Source organism: Dermacentor albipictus, chromosome 1 (assembly GCF_038994185.2).
Source record: "Dermacentor albipictus isolate Rhodes 1998 colony chromosome 1, USDA_Dalb.pri_finalv2, whole genome shotgun sequence".
In the NCBI taxonomy this organism is placed as follows: domain Eukaryota; kingdom Metazoa; phylum Arthropoda; class Arachnida; order Ixodida; family Ixodidae; genus Dermacentor; species Dermacentor albipictus.
Window position 1 is genome coordinate 349,125,970 of NC_091821.1, and position 18,705 is coordinate 349,144,674.

General features: G+C 42.0%; 1 protein-coding gene across 1 annotated transcript in view; it reads left to right on the forward strand.

Moving 5' to 3' along the window:
* Window positions 1–8,451, forward strand: part of LOC135896809 (junction-mediating and -regulatory protein-like) — a 33,943-nt gene extending 25,492 nt beyond the window's left edge. The window contains exons 11-12 of the mRNA XM_065425324.1: window positions 1,932–2,112; window positions 2,201–8,451. Of these exons, the coding sequence (XP_065281396.1) occupies window positions 1,932–2,112; window positions 2,201–2,322 (303 nt within the window). The 3' untranslated portion in view covers window positions 2,323–8,451. The remainder of the gene's footprint in view (window positions 1–1,931; window positions 2,113–2,200) is intronic.
* The last annotated feature ends 10,254 nt before the right edge of the window (window positions 8,452–18,705 follow it).

Genomic DNA, 18,705 nt, shown 5'->3' on the forward strand with positions numbered 1-18,705 from the left:
CAGTAAACACCGTCCTCTACTTGCTGTCATGTATATGCTACAGCATCTGTGCAGTGAAGCATTCTTTACTTCAAATTCTGCGCTTTGTTTGCCTCAACTCGATTTCCAATGCATTGCCATTGAAGTTGGCTGCCATCACATTGTCTTCACTGTGCTGTGGTCTTGTTGTAGTTGTTGCCATGCCACTGTCATCGTGGCCATCTATCCTGTTGTCATCATTTTCATGCCACTGCGATTGATTGTGTCATCGTCAAGCTATTGTGATCGCCGTTTTTGTTGTGCCGTTGTTGTTGTGTCATTGTCTTGTCATTGCTGTCACAGATGCACACTTATGTCACATACACAGTTCCTTGCTTTACATGGACATGGTGTGCTATCTGGTAACAGTGCATCACACTTTGGTAATACCTTGTAGAAATCCAAATGAGGCTAGATAGCCAGCTACCTGTAAAATACTTTGCATAAATAACTTTAATTCCTACAACGCATGGGATCCTCACAATTTTTAATGTTTTGAAGGGCCCCAAACCACCCTTCTGGTTTGGTGAAATAGTTCACGGTGAGCATATGCTGCTGTGAACATCTAAGCCAATTTTTGCTCTTGTACGCAGTATGTGGAGCTTGCAAGTGGATCGCGAAGTCACCTTTCTCTTACCTATTTCCATACCATGAGGAAAATAGGTATTTTTAGTAGGTTACACCAGATTCTTTTTTCTGAAGAAACTACTGCACTCAATATTTTATGTAATATGTAAACAAAAGGCAGAATGAATGCACTTTCAAGCAAGAATGTTCTATTAACGAGATATATGTCATAAAAAAGATATACATTGCTAAAATCAAGATTGCGGGATAAAGTTGAACAAAGTTTGCAAATACATGATTGTGTCTACTAAGAAAAATATGTAACAAAAATTTTGAGATATGCAAAATGTAATGCTGCCAGATAGGCGCTATATCTGAAAAAATAAAAAATGTTCACTAAACAGGTATTCCAACATAAAAATGTTAAGTGCAAGCACTATAGTTTGGTGTGCGGGCTGTCGTCGCTGATGTTCCGGGCTGGCTTGCATCGTTGTCATTTTCAGAGTCGAAGTTCAACGAAAAGGTTGCATCTTTAGACTCACTGCTGCTCGATCCATGATACAATCAGACGCAAATGCAGCGAAATGGCCAGATCTGCGATTTTTTGAAGCCCGCGCGCTGCTTCCAGAGGTGGCCATTTTTGCTTTCTGCTGTGACGATCGCCACACTTTGGAGTGCGTTCAAAAATTAACACCTGATGAGGAAAAAGAAAACTGCTTGGAAAACAAAAATATAGTTCTCGTTCATGTCCCCCAACACTGGCTTCGTGCTCTTTGGCCATACCTGGCTCTTGCGCCACTAAACACCACACATTAAATAATTCATTCCTTCAAGTGCTCTGACACAGTGTGACCGTGAGTGGCACAGAAGGTCTCGAAAGTGGCGTTTCAAATCATCGATAGTAGGCGGCCATTTTTGCTTTTTACTTTGACAAGCGCAAAAACTTCAGAGTGTGTTCAAAAATCACCACCTGCGGGAAAGAAGTGCACTGCTTAGAACATAGAAGAATAGTTCTCCTCCTTCATGTCTGATACCACAGTGTATCCATGAGTGGTGCGGGAAGTCGCGAAACTGGCGTTTCAAACCATAGTTAGCGGGCTATTGATGCCCAATGGGCATGGTACGGAAAGAGGTAAACGGTCTCTTTGCAACAGAAGGCCCTGTCCTCGCTCTCTTCTAGATGCACTATTTCGTCATCGGACGCACTATTTTGTCACTTCCTTAGACTGCTGCTATTGGACAATAGCTGACTTCATGTTGCAGTCGGCTACGTGGCTAGTATGCTGCCTACAGTTTGCAGGCCATTTTATATTTAGAGGTTGACATGGTTTGAATTTTTACTGCAGCCGGCTGTCCCAAACATCATCCCACTGACAGCACTCAAAAAGCCTGGACCGAAGCAAGATCTACCAAAGCCCAACCAAGGTGAACCCAACAAAACCATCAACCTATCAGAAATTCTTGCTGCTCGCACCAAGCTCAGGAAAGCAGATGTTTCACCTGACACCAACAAAAATAAAAACTCGGGTAAGGATTTTCACCCCAGTTTCACTTATAGCTGTCATTGAAGTACACTTCAGCTGTCATTCATTCATATTTTTCTGCTTGTTTTCAGCCACTGGCGTTCAGTCCAAGGACTTCAATGCAGTTCTTAAAGCAGCCCTTACAAAAATTAACATTGCCTCACATGGACCTGATATTTCTGACCATGAGAGTGAAAATAGTGACTTTGAGTAACTGCTCCTTGTAAAAACCAACAATGCTGATGCTTGCACTTTTTATTCCCGTCCGTGACCAGTGTTGCTTGTGATGCTATGCAGAAAATTTGTTATTTATTTATTGATACTGCAATCCCAATATCGGGATTATCGCATGGTGGGGAAAAGAACTAAGCAGTTTCACAAGACAGGCATAATGTACACAAAAAGAAATAAGGGTGCAGGTTGAAGCTCTACAGCCAGCATTAGGAATACAACATTTGAACAAGATGTCAAACAGTAGAAGTAAAATATACAATAAAACAAACTGCAGTAACACACACTAGGTAATATGTTGTGCAAACAACATCAGTGACGGTTGCAACACTTCATTGTCGGTGAGGTTATTCCAATCAGTTATAGTACGTGGAACGAATGAGTACTTAAAGCAGTCATTATGGACGCGAAAAGGTGTTAAAGTTAGCTGATGTCGTGGTCGAGTCGAAACGAACGAGTTGAGACGAAAAATAACGTAAGTGCGTGAGTTCAGTCCTGTAGTGTCTTTTAATTAATCGGTACATGAATTTAAGTTGTGCAGAACGATTTCACTTGGCTAGCGTCAGCAGGCCAGCTTTGATTAAAAGATGTGTTAGCGATGTATGTTGGTAATTGTTATATATGTATCCAGCAGCCTGCCTTTGAACCCTCTCTACTTTGTTTATGTTAGTTTTAGTGAATGGGTCTGAAATGATAGCTGCATAATCTAAGGTCGGCAAAACAATACATTTGTAAGCAAGAAGATGGACAGATGGAGTGGACAACCACAATGCCCGTGAATGAAAAACAATTTATGAAAAGCTTAACGTTATGAAATCAATGTCTATTCCAGCTAAGATTGATAGTGAGCCAGAGGCCTATATATTTATATGCTATTACTTCTGTAAGTGTCACACCATTAATACTGTAATAAAACGGTAAGAGATTTTTTCTGTGAGTGATCCCCATTAATACAGTTTTTTCAACGTTAATGGACATTTGCCATGATTCACACCATGCAGAAACTTTTTGTAACATGCTATTTGGTAGTAGTTGATCTGAGGCACTGTTACTTCTGTATAAATGACACAATCATCAGCATAAAGTCTAATTTTCGCAGGAATGTTAGAGACAGTATCATTAATATAAAGTACAACAGAGGCCCAAGGACAGAGCCCTGAGGGACACCAGAGTGAACCGCAAGCCTGCCAGAACAATAATTGTTACAAACAATGAATTGTTCTCTGTTTAAAAGGTAGGCTGAAATCCTCTTTACTGATTGTTTGTTATGAAGTATCGTCTAATTTATAAATTAACTGTTTCGTTAACTGTTTTGTTTTCATACTCATAATACCTTCGGTGCTACAATGCTCATGCAACACACATAAAATGAAGGGTGAAGTAGTCGTACCTCTGCTGTCCTCCTTGCATTATATTAGCCACAGCATCCTGCGCTGCAAAGCTGTACTTGTGACACTTCACAAAGGTTCTTTTGCCCCCAAAATGCTGCATAGAGTGTGCAAAGCTAACTGTAAAGATCTCCTTTTCTTTCCTTTGGGAACAAAGTTTTAATTTTATACTTTTGTTAGTGTGCCCATTAAAAGTGGGCAGACCTAGAACTCCTCGAGCTTAAAGTTATTGCAAAACATTCTGCTTTTAATGGCAAAAAAAATATTAAATAAATAAAAACCTACTGCAAAGTGCTTAATAAGAAAAAAAAAAGTATGGTATCCTGTTTACCTGTGTTGTGCGGCAATTCAATGTGTTATGCTACGAACAAATATAAACAGGCAGTGCAGTTCTCTCATGTTGGCAGCTTTGCTAGGTGAAAGAGTGGTTGTCGGTCCGCCTCTTCCACTGCTTCAGTTCTGGGATTGAGAAATGCATTTGATCAGTGTTTGATGTTTTTCGTCGATGCTGGCACTGCAAATACTGTAATTCATATGCATGAATATCGCTGGTCCTCTCTCTCTCTCTTTTTTTCATTTCCGCATTTAGAGGTGTGATTAGCTTAAAACCACTGGCCGATTGTGCTTCACAGAAAGCTAATTTCTACTCGCCTTGAAGGATGGTAAGGTATGGGAGAGTGAGAACAGGGAGTGTTTGTGTGATGTCATGGACACCATGTTGTCTTTACAGCTTACACAGAGCTGCTGGAAATAAACAGATAGGGATAATGCACAGCTTTTCATTGTGCTACCTGTACAACAAAATAGCGGCTGCAATGATTTCAATGCATGCTCTCCTATACAAATGTGCATGAAGCACAGGTCTGTGAAGAAGAGAGTGTGCAACAAATAAAGAAAATGAGTGGCAGCCCAATCAGCCTGTGCGGTTGCACCCATAGGCATGTGCATGTGCATGCACATGTGGACACCCAGGCCAGTGTAGTGTGGTCCTGTTAAACATTTAACATATTGCAATGGGCAATCCATTAGTAAAGCCTGTACCTGTGTCTGGGGCCCTGAGCATTCGTGGATGTTTGTGCACAGGTATGGCATGACTGTAGCATATCGCATATATGACACTGTTGTCAGATGTTGAAAGCTCTGCCCTAGTGGTGCTGTATTTGCACAAATATGGTAGAATGGCACCATTGCATGTTTGTCATTGTTTCAGGCACAAAGTGCTCATTTTCATTAGAAAGCTCGAGTTTGTGGCATAACCTGATTTTCCAGTCAGCAGTGCTCTCTGAACAATGTTGACTGGTTTTGTGTGACGAGGGTTCCTCCTTTGCTCAAAGAGAAATGCTAGTTATGGTTGATTTGTAATGCTAAGAGGTTATGTGTATAGAGAGATCATTAATCTGTTTCATGTATAGCTTGATTGATTGATTTAAAATCAAAGTATTTATGTGAAAGTGGAAGGAACCACACATAATTTTTTGTGTAGCTGTTTTTCAGACTTTTGTTTTAACAAAATGAATTATATGTAGGTACCTTTGTGTATTGCATCATACTCAACCAGTGTCATGCTACTTGCATGTTATGCAAGAAATAATTACTGTGCAGAGTTCCAAGGTCTTGCTGCCTTTGCTTGGCTGGAGTTTCAGAGGCATTTCTGGAACAGTAATTGACTGCCACCAAAAGTTTGGGGCAAGTTTCATGTTGCCTTTTGACATGTATGAATTTGAAGCATTTGTACTGCCTCTACTTGCAGCTGACTCAATCTCAAGACTCGTCACGTTCCATTTCATAAGTGTTCTAATATGTGGGGAGCCTCACCTGAGGTATCTGAATATCCCTCAATATAGGCAGGATAGGTGTTCAAGTGGTTTCCCCTGTTGCCGAATGACTTGAGAAGCTCAAAAATCATAATTTGATGTCTCACTATCAAAAATATCTCAATTAGCCTTCTTCTAACTGGGTAAAATGGGTGCTGCATCTTAATGTGAAAGATTTAGTGCTCTCTGAGTGCACCCTATACCCTTTTTTAGCTTTGGAAAATAATAATGCTACTAGCTGCTTTTCATGTGAACTCCGGAATATTTGATTTACGCACTTGCATAAAAGTGCAACTGCTATGCTGCCCTCCCCCCTTAAAACAAATAAATAAAAAAATAAAGATGAACCTACCTGTCAGCAATAGGAAAGGCTTATGATTATCATGACATGGGAGGCAGTTAGCTTAGCCACTTGCTGCCTTTGAGGGAGAGCATTAGTTGGCCACACTCAAAACCAGCAAGCCATGGTGACGGCAGGATTTTGCATCAGTTTTCTCCTTCACCTTGGCGTGACAAATACAGAGGAATTTTTTGTGTCAAAAGTCGCTATGCTCGTAGACAACTTTCTGTGACATTGACGTGAAAGTAATAATCTAGAAATGGTTTTGCAGTGTGCTCAGGTAGAGCTACAAATATCTGACAATGAAATACTAGCACATATCTTGCTCAGCTAAAAGGTTAATTTGCACATTTTTGCTAAATACTGTAAAATGCAATATGTAGTACACTCAAGACAGAGGTTCACAGGACGATAGAGATTTGAAGTAATCAACATTGTTTGAACTATTAATGACTCAAGCTAGAGCAAGCATTTCGACTAGTAGACTTGTCTTCATTAGTGTCTGTTGGTTACCTCGGTGCATATTACAAGGTTTTCTTCAACATGCTGACATGTAAAATTTGCTTTGAGAATTACTATATTTTGGCACCATAGTTTCTTGGATTTGTCTTAAATGTTTCAATATTAAAACCAAATGGTTTTGTTTTATCATATGCTGAGCTTCTTTCCCTTTTCGTAACCCCAGAAATGCTCCCCAACCCCCTCACTTGTGTTATGTTCGGGTTCAAATTATACGCATGGTTTTACTGTACTTATCTAAATGTGGATGTTGCTAATTTTTAAATTCTTGGCAGTGTGCCTTGAGGCATATCGCAGTGTATTACTGAAATAGTATCTCACCTACTCTATCTTCAGGCATTTCAGATACCTCAGCTGGCATATGAATTGCACTGTGAGGCATCCTTTGCATTGATTTGGTAGCTTTTGGTAGCAATGTTCACTGCCCAGTGTCCATTTATTTTCAAGTGTTTGAGGAATCCATTCTCATGTATATCTGCACTCATTGCTCTCATAACGATCAGTTTGTACACTGTGGTACTATAACACTCCACTCCACAAAGAGTTGCTGAGTGAATTTGCAGAGCAGCTGTTTCAACTCTGACATTTAGGAACTTCTGGGGTCTACTCTTTCATTGTTGAGTATTAACACACTAATACTCTGCTGGTTTAAATGATTGCACTGTTTTAGTGTCCAAGTTCACTTTGTGTACCCTGCTTTGGTCAGCAGGTTATTATTAATTTGCCATTGCTGAGCGGTGCAAACTATCCAAGTGTGCTTGGAATGGTTGCCTAATAAGAATTGTACATTGTTGGAGGACTGTGTACTCGTGCAATAAGTCTGTCCTATCGAGGGCAGCAGTGCAGGCCTCTTATTCAAGGCTTGCTGAAATTAACAAACTGGCTTGGTCACAATTCAGTTGAGAACGGAGGATAAACACTTGCAAAAAGTTGTGATACAGCTGGCGCCAAACGTAACCCATGGATAGCAGCCAATGTGTAACATGCATTTGTAAGTTATGTTGTGCTAAGACTAGCAACTTGCACACTTGTCCTCTTGCTTTATATATATATGTATACCCATATACATAAGCTAGTGAGCTAGTCTACGAGTTGTGTGGCTGTGTGTCGACGGTAACTTGCAAATTTGTTAAAGTGATCTGTTGGAGAGCTTGTTGACAGGTGTATGTTCCTTCTGCTCTCAGTCATTGTTAAACTGCAAGATATTGGTGTGTGCAAGCTATTGTCTTCTGTTTTTGTAGGTTGGTGCTAATATTTACCTTTTGTTCGAATATGATGTTTGTATGTTTGTGTGTTGCATACTTTTGTATAACCAGTTATTGTTTTGAAAAATTCTTATTATGTATGAGCTTACATGTCCCTAGAACTTCCTTCTTTTTCCTTCATTACAGTACCTGTGTGCATTGAAAACTGTTATGCCCCTTTGCAGTGATGTTTATGATAGGCAGTGCTTGTGGTGTTCACAACGAAACTTCAGTTAGTTATGTGTATTTTCAGCATTTTTGTATGCCTGAACGTATGTACTCTTGTTTTCGGTTTCCATTGAAGTTTCTGGGAATTCTGCTTGACTGACGATAAGAACAATATCCATAATGCATCAACCAGTACATGAAAACTTGGTAGCTGCTCGTTACAGCTGCAGTGAGTGATGAACGTTCATGACATCTTAATGAGCAGGAGCAACAGCAGATATAGGGGACCTATTTGCATTGACAAACGAGAGGAATATCAATTTGTGAACTTATAACCTTAGGTGACCATGCTCTTTTTTGTTTGTTTGGCAACAGCTGTGAGGCTGTCATTATTGGTGTGCCCATATATACCTATGCGAGTGTTCGATTGCATGTGCTGGCATTCTTGTCAAGCTGGTGCTTTTAGTACCAAATTACAAGGCTACGAAGGCTGTGATCCGAAACTGTGGCTGTGCTGACACTGTGCTCTGTTCTCACACTGGCTGCAGTGCACTTTGTACCCTTTTAATGAATATATATGTTCGAAGAAACATATATATTTTTTTTGTGGATAATAAAGCATGTTTCACTTATTGCCCACACCTGTGCTGTGCAATCTTGCATCACAATATTGATGACAGTGTTGCAGCTGAATTGGAGCACGTAGAGATGAAAGTTGGACAAGTCCAGTCAAGCAGCTCCACAGGACCTAATTTTGCCTGTCTAGGATCTAATAATCACTGGGACTTGTAATTACCGATACCATGACTTATACTGATGACCATTTCCGGGACTTATTTGATGGGACTTATTTGATTGACCAACACCTAATAATTTGATAAACAAGCCAGTTGCACTAGCGACTATAACACACATGACCTGTGCAATAGCAGAGAAAGTGGACCACTACTGGCATGATAACACTGATGGCATGGCAAAATTGAACGATCAAAAGTACGGAAGCATAGTGCACCCTCACACCTTTCGGCAAGTGAAGCCGAATATTTCTGCCAAAGATCTGTGGACACCTAAGCAATTCTTACAAGTTGTGTAGGTGAAAGCATTAATAAGTAAAATTTCTACAAAAGAAGAATGTAGACCTCAAGAATAGAAGCCGTAGATTAAACCTTGTATTTTATGGGATAGATGACGACTGGTCTGGAACGTGGAAACAGTCTGAAACCTTGACTAAGGGCATCTGCACAACCAATTTGGGAATCGGAGTGAAATCAATTGACAAAGCACATATCGTTGGCTGTTTGAATGAACGGTACAAAAAAACCTGTTATAAATTTTTCGTCAGATAAAGAAAAGGAGGCCATTCTGAAAAATGCAAGCAAGTTTAAGGGTTCGCAGTACAGCGTGGAATGGGAGTTCTCATTTGAAACTCGAACATTGCAAAAAACTGGGAATACGGGAAAGTTGAGTATGAGGTTGAGCTAAAAGCTGATAAGCTGATCATAAATGGCAGAGCATTTACGTGGGACGGTCAGAAGGAAGAAGCTGTTGCCCTGTCTAAAGGGTGACACAGCAGTGATCACCTTCATCGTGATTGAATTGTAGTAATAAATTGCCGAAGTTTAATAAACAGAACAGATGAGTTTACTGGATTGGTTGCGTCATTGAAGGCAGATATAGTGTTTGGTACTGAATTTTGGCTCAACCCACCCATCGATAAGATGTTTCCCAACAACTATACTGGTTCGCAACGATAGGTGAAATATTGGTGGTGGTGTTTTCTTGTTAGTTCACCCGTCTCTTTTGTCTGCGATGCTGAATATCGGTCACGACACAGTCGAGTCAGTCATTCTGGTGTACAATTACATTGGCTAACAATTTTTCTTTTATCACTGGGGTGGTTTATCGATCACCCAGTACAGATTTCCGTGTTTTGGTAAAATGGTCTGATCGAACCATTTTACTAATGGGTGATTTTAATTTACCAGACTTAAAATGGGAAAATGGTACATCTGAGGTCTTAAATGCAAGCCATATTAATTCAGAAATGAAAAACGTGGTTGACAGTTCTGGCTTGATACAGTATGTTCTGGAAACCACTAGACAGTCATACCATAGATCTTCTGTTTTGTAACTCGCCTAATTTAATTAATCATGTAGATATCATTCCAGGAATTAGTAATCACCAGGTTGTCGTCGTCGGTATTAAAACGAAAACTCGGCGCACAAAGAAAAAACGCACCAGTAGAAGGGTATTCTTTTATAAATGTGACCATTCATCAATTTCCTATAAACTCTATTTGACTATTTGTCTGTTTTTGAATGCTTAGTAGAGGAACACGATGTAGATTACTTGTGGAGCACATTTAGAAATAGGGGACTTGAATTTGCAGGAGAGTTCGTACCAAGTATTGATTCTGCTAGGCATAAAAAACTTAAAACATGGATCACCTATCTTGAGGCTAATGAAAAAAAGAAGGCGCATCTTTGAAAGTTACAGAAAAACGAAAGGACAAGTTCATTTTAAGAATCTCTAGGAATTAACACGCGAGTACAAGAAACTGCTGAAAAATGCGAAAAAACTGTATTTCAAATGACTAAATGACAAAATGAGAATAAACCCTAAACCTTTCTGCCAGTAATTGAAGGGAGGTGGATCTGATCCTGTTGGGATAAATGAAATTATTAGATATGAACGCACCATTTCTGACGATGTAGAAAAGTGATGCGCTTAAAGAGTTACTTTCAACCAGTTTTTCTTTATTCTGCATGCAGCCCACAATTGTCTAATAGCAGCACTCCTGTTACGCAACCAATCGAACTTAGCATTAGCCGCATTGAAGCTCTACTTAGGAATCTTGATGAAAATAGGCCTAATGGACCCGATCGTATTTCTCCAAGAAGTTCACAACGGCGTGCTTGCCCAATTTCACTTTACCTTTAATATATGAAAAATCATCTAGTGGTCAGTTGCCACAGGACAAGAAGTAGCAAATGTAGTCCCAATTCATGAAGGAGGTTCAAGAAAGGACGTTACTAATTATAGACCTAGTTCACTTACATCAATTTCCTGCAAGATTATAGAGCACATAATCTACGAGGCTATAATGAAACACCTAATGGCCAACGTGTTGCTAACGAACCGCCGGCACGAGTTTCGCAAGGGGTTTTCATGTACGACACAGCTTCTTGAGTTCTACAACGACCTAGCGTCAGCAATTGATTTGGGAGGGCAAATCGACTGCATTTTTTTAGACTTCAGCAAAGCATTTGGCACTCTTTCCCATTCTGTGCTTCTTAAAAAATTGCGACTCATTAATATAGATTCAAGTGTTTTTAAATGGATTCAGAACTACTTGTCGCAGCTTTGTCAGTCTGTTCTCTTGAACGGTATCGAGTCAGATTACCTAGAGGTCACGTCAGGCGTCCCGCAGGGGTCTGCACTGAGGCCTCTTATTTCTTATATGTAATGACATTCATTTAGGCATCAGCTCTAATATACGCCCCTTCACAGATGACTGTATCATATATAGAAAAATTAAGAATGAACATGACACATTAGAACTACAGACCGATATTTAATGTATTGTGAGTGGTGTTCCACGTGGAAACTGAATCTGAACAAGAATAAGTGCGTCCATGTGTTTTATTAAGAAGAAAAAAATAATTGATGCAAGTTACCACGTAATGAATAATATTTTAGATAAGAAATCAATGACTAAATATTTGGGTGTGCTGCTGTCGGGCGACTGTTCTTGGAATGCGCATGTGGACTATGTGGTTGCCAAGCCGCAGTAGCATTAAATTATACTCACAGAAATTTAAAATGTGTAAATTCCAGAAGCACGACGTACCTAACACGTATAAAACCTATCTTGGAATGTGCCTGTACTCTATGGTACCCATCTTAAACATGTCTGATCAGTAAACTAGAAAAAATTCAGAACAGAACAGCCAGGTTCATCTTGGGTAGGTACGGTAGGAACTACAGTTGCACTGAAATGAAAAAAGAGCTGAATTGGAAGTCACTTTCATCACGCCAAAAAAAAAAGAAATTGTGGTTAAAACTTTTATATCAAATATTTAATAACGAAACGGCAAGTGATAGCGAAAGTTACATAAAACAGCCAAATTATATCTCTTGACGGATTGTCCACAAGTACAAAATTACGGAATACCAGGCCAGGACCGAACCTGTATACAAATTTTTAAAATTTTTTATAAAGCTATCGCTCACGGAAACGACTGACGTCTGAGAAAGTGTGCACTGTGAGTGAACTTGTGTTTTTTTCAAGATTGCAACCCCCATGGTGTAGCAGCTTCGGGCAAAGCGGGAAAATATATGAATAAATAAATAAATGTCAAATTGAACTCCGTTGAGCGGTCCATCGAGTTATGAACTCGATGGACAGCTCAGCTCAGCTCGCTTGGCCACAAGTGATCTCGTGGCCAAGCGAGCGCATCGATATGCCTGGTCAACTCCTATATAGTACAAGGCCGGTGCATTTCGATCCATGTCGTCATGCTACCTTGCTTGACTGCCATAGAATCTAATGAGGACGCCTCGAGTAAGCCGCGGTGATTTTGACGTCACCGCTTTCGTCACGCCGGGCTTGACAATGGAAATTCTGGTCCAAGTAGCATGATGCCATAAAGCAGAGTGCATAGGCCTGCTATCTAGGAGGGGCTGGTTTAGGCCATCGAGTGTTACACTTGGCCTCTGACCTTGAGGTCGTAGGTTCGAAGCTGACTACCACCGATGTTGCTCCTTTCTAAATTATTATTTTTTTCTTTTTTACAGTTAAGGGCTGCTTTGCCCACTATCGTGTCCGCATGTCCCCCCCCCAAAAAAAAAAAATTAATCCCGAAGATAGTCAAATGCCAGGCCGGCCCGCGGCGGAGATGAAGCAGGCGTTAAGCACTCCCCATACGTAGGCCGATCCCTAAGATAGTGCAATGCCGGGCCGATCCGCGATGGAGATGCAGTTTGCCATTAAGGGGCCCACATACACAGCTACGCTGGTTATTCTTCTTAATAGAGTAGAAGGGTACTGAGTTTTTTTACATTAATTCCTTAATATATATTGATTACCGAGGCGAAGTTAGAACGCAAGCAAATGCTTGTGCGGACAAGGAACGCGCGGATGACACAGGCTTCCGAGAGCGAGTGTGACGTGGTGTCGCGGCAATGTCCTCTCTCCTCACGGAACAGCTGGCGCGCTAGCGAGGCAGCAGGTGTTCCCTTTCGCCTGTTCTGCTCCGTCGAGGCGCGCACGTGACGTGGTGGTGCAGCCAATGGGAATTTAGGTGCCTTTTCGCTGCTACAGACGCCATATTTCTTGCTCAATGGGCCATTTGATGCTTTCGCATCAACGAAACGCGCTATTTTTGGTGGCTTTTTTTTCTGGCATTATTTCTGCTGCTGATGTGGCGAAGCAAAGACGCACTTGTACGTTGATGGCATGACACCCTTTGCATCCCAATAAATTCAACGGTCAGCGCGTGACCAATACGCAAGATGCCTTGCTATTTTCCAATTAACTGACTGGCATACGTGGAGAGGCGGGCTCGGTTGCCGCCGCTATCCGCCTACCGAGTGCAATTTCTCTGGGAGGCGCATTTCTGCCGATATTTGCTCGCAGCACAGCAAACGTCAGCCTTCCAGAACTTTCTTGCGCATTAGTTCCCTCCGTCACATTATGTCAGTCATATTGAGTTATCTTTATCGGTGCTGGAAGGATTCCAGGAAACTGTACGAAATTCAACTCACGTAGTCGGGGAAGAAAGAAAAAAAAAGGAAAACCACGGCAACACGTTTATTGTCAACAGTGTTTTGCCCTCATGCCTGTTAGAGCGACGGATCATGCATTTCGGACGACCAACCTGCCTTATCCGTCGAAAACTCGGCGACTGGGCGTCGTATATGCAGTCCTGACGCTGCTCGATTTCGTGCCAGTCAACTGTCGCTACGACGTGTGCGTCGAGAAGCGGTGATCTGATGGCGGGATGGGGCTGCATGCTTACGCTTTTAGAATTAGTGTCTGCCGCGTCACGTTTTCTTTTTATCTTGTAGAAATAAGCTGTCATTCAGTCGTACGTTGCCTGCTGCGGAAAAAGAAAAAGGAGAGGCGAAATTTTTTTCCCCATACCCTAAGATCACGTTTGGCTGTCACGTTTGCATGAGAATAATATCGCGGTTTGGGGTTTGGAACTTGTTGACTACCTGAACGGCGGAAAGAAAAAAATAATTTAATGAAAGCTGAGGGTGGTCAGGCGCTGTCATATGCAGGTCTTGTTACTTCAGATGGCCTGTTTCAAATGACATGAAGCGCACAAGAAAATAAGTAAAAAGAAGGAATAAACAAACAGCGGAAAACAAGAAAATGATAAAAATGTAGAAATAAATAATAGTCACTTAAGTGAACCCTTTTAGGAGCCTCAGAATTATTGGACTTCGAGACAGAGTAGCAATATTAATTGCCGCCGTGACTCGGTGGTTACGTCACTCTACGGCACACGTACTCGGAAGTTTCAATTCTCGGCCATGGCGGCCGCGTTCCAATAGGGATGGGGTGTGGCTGGCAAGGAATGTAAAAACGCCTTTGTGTTTAGCTTTAGGCGCACGTATAGGGACCGAACAGATGTTCAAGAATCAATTCGGACTCTGTCCCCCAGTGCAGCTATGTGACGTAGAAACATGATTTTTTAAAGAAAATATCGTAATTCACCGCGACATTATAGCGACGGGCGAACGCGTTTTGACGTTATTGTCTAAACTGTCGGTATTAGTACTGCTGTGCAGGCTCGGAAGTTGTGCGCGATTCCTCAATCGCTCGCAAGGTAATGCCAGCATGTGCAATGGCTGCAGTGAACAGAATATTCTTTTCCGCACGAGTTGCCAGACGACAGTGTACTTGAGTTTGTGCAAGCTTTCTTTGTGTAGAAACTGCATCAGCGACTCGTGAAAACTATTGTCCGTGGTCCAGCGCTTGTAGTCCGGTCTGTAGTCCGGTTTCCCGTGGGGTTTTCACCCCTGGAAACAGTCACAGCAGACGGCTAGATGGCTAGCAGATGGCTAGGCTAATCCGCCGCAGATGCGGTGCAAAACATTTTGGTCATTACGCAGAGACTTCGGGTGTGCGGTGTGTTGCGCCATGGGCCTTGCTACGATCATTCGTGCACTCGCCCACGGCACTGTGCTGCAGGGAGATTCACGTTGCCTTGCCTCCGCACCTGCGACCAGACTGAAAGGACGGGTAGAGGCATTCTCACTGCTACGATAAGGCTTTGTTGCGACAGCTACGAACTTCTGGCTTCTCCCGTCTTATGTGACTTGGTGCACAGACACAACATTTTCTTCTAAGCTCTGTGTGGTTTAGACTAAAGTTTTGTGCTTTACTTCGTGGGGAGTGTTAATTATTCTGAGCTCACCGTACATTCCGTCTGCTCTACAAATCCAATTTTTCTTTAAAGGATGCTTCACTACAATAAACGTCGCTATGCGGCGAAGCCTTCAAGGAGGGTTAGTTAAGCGATAAGTCGATTTTCCCGTCTTATTCAGCTTAGGGCACAGAAAGAGTCAAACTCGTTATCGCCTACGTCGAAGGAAATTTATTTTTTCGCAACGATCGAGATCTGCTAACCGTTACTCACCCGTTTGGTGTAACGTCAGTGCTCCCTACCTTTGGAGCTAAGCTTCCTCCCGCTCGAATGAAACGATTTCTTTAGGTTTTTGTGCGGTATGGTTACTAATTAATATTTCGTTACGCTTTATATAACTTGTAGTTGCGTTAATTTGAATGCATTAGGACAAAAGCTTATGGTATAATTTTTTCTCTAGGCATGTTTAAACATTTAGATTATGCAATCATTGCTTTTAAGGTGAAATGGGGTGGCTCGAGAAAAATTTCTTGTGAAACCGCCAATCAACTTTTCGTCCTAGACATCGAGCAAAAATGGAAGCGGAATTATAAAATGCATAAGCGTGTTCCACATGGACATCTACATGCTATGCAGGATGTCCACGTTACTACTGAAGGTACGTGACACTGTAAGAAAAGCTCTAGACAAATCTAGGAGGAGTTACGTTCGCCCAATTAAACCAGTTTTCAAGCTTTCCGGATATGATTTTGCGAACGCGATACGGCTGGTAAGAAAAAATCGGAGGACGAAGAGTGGAACGCGATAGACTTCAAAGATCCCTGACTGCTTGTCACGCTTCCCGGCAACCGCAGAATTCTGGCGATTGTGCGGAGGCGAGTGCGATGGTGTTGCTGCAAGGAACCGAGCGGGCCGCGTCGCTCGGAAAAGTGGTTTGTGTTTGAGTTTCTGCGTAACAGAATTATGTTTTCTGGTATATTCAAATTCAAGCTCCGATGCTATCATGTCTGTAGGCTGTGTTTAGGTCGTACTTTACGATTTTTCTGACGTATTTTACTTTGAGGATTTCTGTCAGCTCAGTAATGCATCTGCGCCACGCGAAGGGCCTGCGTGGTTGTGGTTCGGCATAGTTTTTCGCCAAGCGACGTCCGACGCCGACATAAGATTTTTTGCGACACCGGGCCCTTAACGCTTTTGCGTTAATATCCATATCGATGACTAAACATCGCGAAGTGGAACAATTGTTTGGTAACTATGGCTGAGGCTGAGAATCGTGGTGTAAAACACAAAAAAGGCTTTCCCAGACTGAATGAACTTTAATTGTTCCCCAAGCAGTGCCAAATAGAAGAAAACCTATGTGGTTGGGAGCACTGCTTGCTTGCCTTTTCTTTTTGCCTTTAAAAGATGCTTCGCTACTGCATAATTGGACGCAGTCTGGCTAACCTCCCTGCCTATTCTTCCTCCATTCTCTCTTTCTCTCTTTCTCTCTCTATTAGGCGGATTTTTGTTGTTTTTGCTGCTTGTAAACACGGAAAATAGTAAATGAGAGAAATATGTAGTTCTGCTGGCTACATCATAACTGCCTAGCAAAGACTAGGATCTGAACATTAGGCAACAAAGGGGTGGGAAGAAAGGGAAACACAGGGTAATTTTTCTCCAAACAGGGCCGAATAGGAGAAAATCCCTCTGGTTGGGAGCACTGCTTGCTTGCCTTTTCCTTTTTGCCTTTAAAGGATGCTTCGCTACTGCATAATTGGACGCAGTCTGGTTAACCTCCCTGCCTATTCTTCCTCCATTCTCTCTTTCTCTCTCTATTAGGCGGATTTTTGTTGTTTTTGCTGCTTGTAAACACGGAAAATAGTAAATGAGAGAAATATGTAGTTCTGCTGGCTACATCATAACTGCCTAGCAAAGACTAGGATCTGAACATTAGGCAACAAAGGGGTGGGAAGAAAGGGAAACACAGGGTAATTTTTCTTCAAACAGGGCCGAATAGGAGAAAATCCCTCTGGTTGGGAGCACTGCTTGCTTGCCTTTTCCTTTTTGCCTTTAAAGGATGCTTCGCTACTGCATAATTGGACGCAGTCTGGTTAACCTCCCTGCCTATTCTTCCTCCATTCTCTCTTTCTCTCTTTCTCTCTCTATTAGGCGGATTTTTGTTGTTTTTGCTGCTTGTAAACAAGGAAAATAGTAAATGAGAGAAATATGTAGTTCTGCTGGCTACATCATAACTGCCTAGCAAAGACTAGGATCTGAACATTAGGCAACAAAGGGGTGGGAAGAAAGGGAAACACAGGGTAATTTTTCTCCAAACAGGGCCGAATAGGAGAAAATCCCTCTGGTTGGGAGCACTGCTTGCTTGCCTTTTCCTTTTTGCCTTTAAAGGATGCTTCGCTACTGCAAAACTCGTTATGCGGCGAAGCTTTTAGGAAAGATTAGGCAGATTTTTGTTGTTTTTGCTACTTGTAAACACGGGAAAAGTAAATGAGAGAAAGATGTGGTTCTGCTGGCTGCACCATAACTGCCTAGCAAAGGCTAGGATCCGAACATTATGCAGCAAAGGGATGGGAGGAAATGGAAATACAGGGAGCATGTCAGGAGACTTCAGTAAGAGAAAGAGAGGGTTTGACGGAATGATGAATATACACATTCTGCTGAGTTTGTCGTCTAATATTCCTCACAATTAAATAAAATTCGGTTAAATGATATCAGTCGACCTCGCTCAGTGAGGACCGAGTTAAACGGGGAGGCCCGCCTGCGCTCACAGGCTACGTATGATCGGTAGTGGCAGCTTTGCGTATTATCTCTTGCACGCACTAACGTGTATAAGATCGCGTGAAAAATGCTCACTGTCATGAGTGTTCAAGAACACGACACCAAATAAAAGCCCCGTGGTCCCGCAAATCCTCGCAAGAGTAGCTCAGACCTAAGACAGATGCAACGAGACGGCGAAATTTATGTTAGTTCCATGTTCAAGTACTTAAGGATTTAGCTCTATAGCTGGTATGTATACATACGAGCATTAATGGTTTAGTGAAATACTGGGACGTAAACGGGAACAGCAGTGGTCACTTGGCATCTGGTGATGCTGCGTTCAACTCGGCAGGTGCTGGAATGTTCTTGTGTAACGTTTATTGGCGGAATAAAGTATGGTAATAATTGTGAAGCCTTCACGCGGCAATTACGCAGCGACAAGAATACCGCGCGTGCGCAGTGCCGCAAAAAGAAAAATCTACAACAACAAAAAACGGGGAGGCTTTATCGGGAAAACCATCGCAGCGGGGTACGTGAAACGTCTTGTGCGTGCTTCTGAGGGCATATGGGCCTTTGGTTACAGAAATGACATAGCCGAATACACAAGTTACACTTATTCTCGCATTATATAGCTTACATACGTAACTTATGATACAGCTAGTGGTGGGGTCATGTGGTTTAATATTGCAATCGTGCTCGCCCCCTATTCGTAGTGATCCCACCGTGGCCAAAGATGGTGTGCACAGACTATAGGCATCCCTC